General features: G+C 51.6%; 1 protein-coding gene across 1 annotated transcript in view; it reads right to left on the minus strand.

Annotated features, from left to right (window-relative positions):
* Positions 1-3062: 3062 nt before the first annotated feature.
* LOC103754951 (SLAIN motif-containing protein-like) overlaps positions 3063-6563 on the minus strand; it is a 22971-nt gene continuing 19470 nt past the window's right edge. Inside the window, exons 5-7 of the mRNA XM_029963751.1 lie at positions 5630-5767; positions 5222-5540; positions 3063-3296 (exon numbers count right to left, since the gene is read on the minus strand). Of these exons, the coding sequence (XP_029819611.1) occupies positions 3230-3296; positions 5222-5540; positions 5630-5767 (524 nt within the window). The 3' untranslated portion in view covers positions 3063-3229. The remainder of the gene's footprint in view (positions 3297-5221; positions 5541-5629; positions 5768-6563) is intronic.

Genomic DNA, 6563 nt, shown 5'->3' on the forward strand with positions numbered 1-6563 from the left:
AGTACAATGCTGGCACTGGCTGGGGTGAATTTGGGGGCCAATCTGTTGCTCTGGCTTGATCAGGTGTCAGGGAGCTGCTGCTTGTGCTTCTCCTGCTGTGAGTGCTAAAACCACAGGACAGAGAAGGGCTGGAGGTGCTGCCTGGGGACTCTGAGGGCTGAGGGAGAAAGGCTCTGCCAGAGGCAGGAATGGGCTCCTCTGGGAAGAGTTCAAACCAAACCCAAGGCTGAGAACCAAAAGCAGGCTCAGCTGGGCTGTTCCTGTCCCAGCTGCTCCCCTGAAGCACCAGCCAGGCCTGGCTCCTGGGGGAGTGGTGTCCACACTTCTGTCCTGGAGCTGATGGGCTCCTGTCCCAGAAAAGAACCAGAAACCCCCTTCACGTGGGCTCCAAAGGAATCCCAGGGAAGTGGGCTGGGGTGGTGGTACAGGAAGGGGACTGAGCTGGAGCACGTGGTCAGTGCTGTGGGGTCCTGGTGCCACAGGGAGGGGGGTGATGTGACACTGCTGCTCCTTCACTGTCACACCCACCCTGCAGCTTCCCAGCAGCTCCCACAGAAAGAGTTCTCTGAACTCACAGCTCCTTTGGATTTGTGTTCTGCTGGGCCCAAACTTCACCCAGGGGGATGGGACTTGGATCCCTCCCCAGTAAGAGAGGCCACTGGCACCTGCTTCTCTCCCTGTAAATGGAATGTAAAGCTTGGAGAAAGCCCCTCCTCAGCTCCTGCAGCCCCTGTACAGCTGTGCATGTTTAGGGGGCCTGGTGTTAACCCTGTTCATTGCCATGATTTCTTGTCTTATGTACAAACAATTTTTAAAGAGAAAAAAAAAATCCTTCCTTTCCTTTCAAAGGATGCACTGAGGCATTAGTGTAAAAACAAAAGGTAACTTGATTGATTTCAATAAAATTCCTGTACAGAAAGCAGAGCTCCTTAGTTTTGTGGAAGCCTTTCCACCTACCTCAGGAATGCTGTTAGGGTTTGGAAGCAGGTTTGTGTATCAGGATGAGGGAGTTGGATTTCCTTTGGAACCTGCAGAAACTGTTTGAGTTGCTGATTATTATCTTGGTTGCATTTTAATGCTACCAGCCAGGGCTCAGGATGCTGGAGAATGTTAGAGGCTGAAGGGAGAGCCCTGGGGGTGAGAAGAGCTTGGAAAAATGGAATGAGAAAACCTGAATTAACAGCTCCTTAGTGGGATGGGTCTGGGGTTGGTGCTCAGTGTTCCCCTCCTGAAGCTGCTTCCAAGTGTTTGTCAGCAGCAGATTTGTATTTAAAATTCCCATGAATCCAAGCAGAATCCAAGCTCAGCACCTTTTTGCTTCTCTGGTCAGCCTGGAATTGTATCCAGGTCTGGATCTCCACAGCCATCCAGGCTGCAGAGAGACCATCCCACCTGCCTGACAGGCTTTAACTAGAATGTCACCTTCAATCATTAACATTTATCTGGGGGGAAGGATCCATAAAAAATAGCAGCTCTCACCTCAGGCAGTGCCTGGAAAACACCAGTGTGCTCCCATCTTTGGAATATAATAAAGGCAACAGGAGTGGCCTCAAATAGTACAGAAATCAAAGAGAAATGTTGCTGCTCTTTTACCTTTCAGTGCACTGGGAAGGCAAGATCAATGGGAGCAGGTTCCACCAGCTGGAAGGCTCAGAAAAGAATGTTTTCCATAAAGGAAACAAAGAGGAGGTGCTGGGAATGTGCTGAGCTCTGTCAGGGTGGGGAGAAGCCTGTTGATGTAAAACCAGCTGAAGTTTGGAGTCAGAGAAGGAGCAGTTGAGGCTCATGTGCCTCTTCTCTGCCCTGGAAAAGTCCCTAAGTGGTGGCACTGTCCCTGTAGGTGATGTGACTGGGTGACACAGGACCACCAACTGCCTGTTCCTCTCTTTTTCCTCGATCACAAGTGATCCCTGCAGTGAGGGGCCCTGGCAGAACTCCCTGGATTTGGTTCTGCTTAGGCCACGTGTGGATGTGTTGGGAATGGCACAACCTAAGTTTTCCTTTGCCAACACGCCCCTTGTCCTTCTGAGCTCCAAGGAATTCAAGGGAAATCTCACTCCTTGCATCCTGAGAGACTTGGATGGAGGCCTCTTTACCCAGGAAGAGCTCTAAGAGAGTCCAACCTGTCAGGAAAAGCCTCTTCCCTGGCACAAAACTCACTCCAAGTCAGGCTGGCCGTTGGAATAAAGCAGATCTCGTTCAGCACCATAACATTTTATTAAACTACACTATTTCAAGGTCACATTGATGGCAGGGAGAACGTTGCTATCAGTGCATATTTCCTGGACTAAGACTGTTTGGAGCATCCAGCACTTGCTGAGGAAAAGGACACTGGAACAGAATCCTTAAGAGACAGTAAAAAACTTCTACAAAAGTCAGGGCAGTTGGGAACCAGCTGAGAGATCAAACACTTCAAGCCAAAGCTGTCAGGGAGGGTTATTTTTTTTTTTTTAAAGTTTGCTCTTACCTGGTGGTAACCTCCTCTCAGCTGAGGTAAGGTGGTGCTGGGAACCAGCAGTTTTGAACTGGCATCCCCTGTCCCTGCCTGTTCACACCCCACACAAATATTGTGTACTGCTCCTTCACTCGTGGCCTGTGCTGACACCTGCATACAACAGTTTGAAGTGTTCTACAGTTATAAAAACCTGCTGCAGCTCTAGACCAAACCATAAAAAGTAGCAGAAATACATTCTATACAGAAGTAAAAAAAAAAAAAAACCAACCAACCAACCAACAAAAAAAAAAAAAAAAACCAAAACCCAGTTGAGTTTCAGACAAATATTAGAGCACATCAGGTTGGATTTAAAAAGTCTTAATTCTAACACCTATGTCACTATTTCTAGTCTCCCCGAGCTCTGCCACCCCACAGCACCGGCTCAGAGCTGCTTCCCGGCACAGAGAGGACCCTCCCAGCCTTCCCAGCCCCCTCAGGAGCAGGGTCACAGCCCAGCTTGGGGGGGACAGACCTTCCCCAGGGCTGCAGGCAGGGGGGCAGATGAAATAAGGCCATTTGCAGTCTTCCTGGGAAGACTCTTGGTGGGTGGAAGCCACCGGGTTGCCGGTCCTGCCGCGGCGAGGTCGGGCTCTTGGCAGAGCAGCAGGTGGAGCTGCTTCCCAGGAATCTGAGGAATATGTACAGGAGTCTGCAGGGAGAGGGGGCTGGAGGCTCCTTGCCCAGGGAGGTGATGCCCAGCCAGCTGGGGCTCTGCTCCACGGAGGTGTTGGGGGGTCAGTAGCACCCATCCTTCCAGGAGTCGTCCTCGGGGGCCGGGGGGGTCTGTGCCGACTGAAGGAACCTGGGTTGGGACAAAAAACCACCTCAGGCAAAGCCCCAGTGAGCTGTGATGGCCACAGCTCTGAGGATTTACCACCAGCAGCATCTCCCTGCCCCGGGGGAACTGCTGCTGGCACACCCTGGGCACCAGCAGCACCAATTCCAGGCAGTTTAGGGGAATTCAGTGACTGACAGTGATCCTGCCAAGTTACCAACACCTTTTACTGGGGGTTTAGCCCATCACTGAGTCCAAGAGAAAGAAGTTTTCCCTGCAAATAAAGCTGAACACATGAAAAATAATCGGGTTTGCAGACTGCTGCTACAAATTATGAGATTAAAATCTCTCTTTTTAATGTGTGTTTAAAGAAAGTAGGCATATTTCAATTTAAGGCTGCAAGGACATAAAATAAGCAACCCTGTTTGCTTATTAGTCTGATATCAGCCATATAATAATCATCATCATCATCATCATTATTATTATTATTATTATTATTATTATTATTATTATTTCCCTCAATCATGAAACTCTGCTGTACAACTGTAGCTGCAAAAAAATAGCAACAAGAACAAAAATTGTAAGGTTTTGGCCACCACTCTACGTGCTCTGCTTTCACCCTGGGGTATAAATCATGTTTAAATCAAAACTTGTTCATTTGTCTGACTTTTCAAACCCTTCTAAAACCTGATTAGGCTTTGGACAACCTACAGACCTGGCTAAAGACTAAGGAAATAAAAAAACCACCACATGTATTTTACCAGAGGCAAAGTTTCAGAGGCACCAAAGTAGGTCAGCTGGGAAGATTTCCTTAACAGTCCTTTGGAAGGGTTTTTCCCCTTCCCAAAAATAAAAAGTATGCACCAAATATGTGCCATAATGTTCATCTCCATTTTTAACACAAATCACTTTGAGCTTCTTCATTTTCCTGGCAACCACCTCTGTTTAAGAAAAGCATTTATTTTTTAAAATGGATTTGATATTGACAGGTTTGCTCATAGATTATGTGGTAAAAAGGGGCATCTCTCACCAGGTGATGAGTCCCAGCCTGGCAGTTCACACAAAATTTAATGGCAGAGGTATTTAAGGGACTGGGACCCTTTGCTTCTTGATTCACTGGCCAAGAACCTTCCAAGCTGAGCCCTTTCCTGTCTTTGAGGGTCCCCAGCCACAATCCTACACTGGAACAGACTTCCCAGGGTGGACTCTCAGGGGTGGAGTCCCCATCCCTGGAAGTGCTCAAAAAACGTGTGGATGTGGCACTTGAGGACACGGTTTAGTGGTGAACAAGGTGCTGGGGATGGGTTGACCTTGATGATCTTAAAGGTCTTTCCCAACCTTACCAATTCTGTGATTTTATGATTCCATCTAAAGGTACTCAGTAGCTCAGATCCAGCTCCATACCCACATCCCACTTCAGAAATGGAGATGGAAGCAACTTAAGGAATTCTTCCCTGGGAGGGTGGGCAGGCCCTGGCACAGGTTGCCCAGAGAAGCTGTGGCTGCCCCTGAATCCCTGGAAGTGCCCAAGGCCAGGTTGGACAGGGCTTGGAGCAACCTGGGCTGGTGGGAGGTGCCCCTGCCATGGGCTGGATGGGCTTTAATGTCCCTTCTAACCCAAACCAGTCTGGGAGTCTGTGGCTCTTGACTCACCTTTGTGCTCCATCCCTGAGAGCTGCCAACCCCTCCTGGCCCTGCTGAGGGGCTCTTTGGATCCGTGGTGTTTTCTGGGGGCCTGAGGAGTGCATCCTTTTTCTCCCTTCCCTCCTCATTTGGAGCCTTTCCCTGCCAGGCCCACCTGGTATCTCCCGAGTGAGTTTTTCTTTTAGGAAGGTTTGCTCTCGGCTACTTCCAGCCCAACCCAACCCATTCTGTGATCTATAAAGGAGTTTTCCTAATCTGTGAGCTAAAGGCAGGCGCTGGAATCCCCGAGGTCTGAAGCTCCCACTCACCTCCTGGACGGCGGCGTCGCCTTCCCCTTGGGCGCCGCGATCCCTCCGCCGGCCGGCCGCGCCTTCAGGGCGGAAGTTTTGGCCGCGGTGACCATGGTGGTGGTTCTGGAAGTGCAACTGGTGCTGGGAGAGCCCGTGTGAAGCGAAGGGGCCTGTGGCTTCCTGACTGCAGAGCCGGGAGCCGTGTAGCCGCAGGGTTTCACCGCCTGCCTGGTGGCCAGCAGGGAGTTGGTGCCCGAGCCGGCCTTGCCGGGCTGTCGCACCGTCAGCGGGGACTGCCCGGCACCCGAGGAGTACCTGAGCTTGCTGGGAGTCAGACCTGCCCGGGGGACACAGCAGGAGAAACACTTCAGGTTGGTTCAAGAGGGCAAAGGGGACTAAAGTGGACGTGGGAGATGCGGCACTGACCTGCTGACCGCTGCTGAGTCCTGGGAATTCGGCTGCTGGGCACCTGCAGGTCGGACTCCAGGCTCCGACTGCTCCTCACGGAGTCGAGCGCGCGCAGGCTGCTCCTGGCCAGGTTGGGCATGCTGTGCCTCAGCTCCTCTGCAAGCAAAGCACAGCCTGTTTGCTGCTGCTCCCGCCCATGGAGCTCACCGTGGTTCAGGCTGGCTCTTGAAGTAGAGGAGTCTCGTATCTACTTCTCAGCTTTCAGGTCATCACATTTTGAAATCACGTGGTCATCGAGGTTGACCACAATCACCCCTAAGCCGTGTCCCCAAGTGCCACATCCAGACACCTCCTGAACACTCCCAGAGATGGTGACTCCACTGCCTCCCTGGACAACTCACTCCAAGGCCTGACCCCTCTGACAGTGAAATAATTACTTCTAATACCTAAATTGAACCTCCCCCGGTGCAACTTGAGGCTGTTTCCTCTTGTCCTTTCCTTGGGACATGGCACAAGAGCCTGAACCCCCCTGGCTCCACCCTCCTGTCAGGGAGTCACAGAGTGAGAAGGTCCCCCCTGAGCCTCCTCCTCTCCAGACTGAGCCCCCCCAGCTCCCTCAGCTTCTCCTCATCAGACCTGTGCTCCAGACCCTTCTCCAGCTCCATTCCCTTCTCTGGACAAACTCCAGTGCCTCAAAGTCCTTTTTGTAGTGAGGGGGCCCACTGAACACAGGACTCAAGGTGTGGCCTCACCAGTGCCCAACACAGGGGGACAATCCCTACCCTGGTCCTGCTGCCACACTGTTCTTGATAGAGGCCAAGCTGGCACTGGCCTTGCCCACCTGGGCACACGCTGGCTCACATCCAGCCAGCTGCCAACCAGCATTCCCATGTCCCTTCCTGCTGAGCAGCCCTTCAGCCACTCTGCCCCAGCTGTGTGGGATACGTGTGTC

This window comes from Manacus vitellinus, unplaced genomic scaffold (assembly GCF_001715985.3).
Source record: "Manacus vitellinus isolate BGI_N305 unplaced genomic scaffold, ASM171598v3 scaffold_62_pilon, whole genome shotgun sequence".
Classification (NCBI taxonomy): Eukaryota; Metazoa; Chordata; class Aves; order Passeriformes; family Pipridae; genus Manacus; species Manacus vitellinus.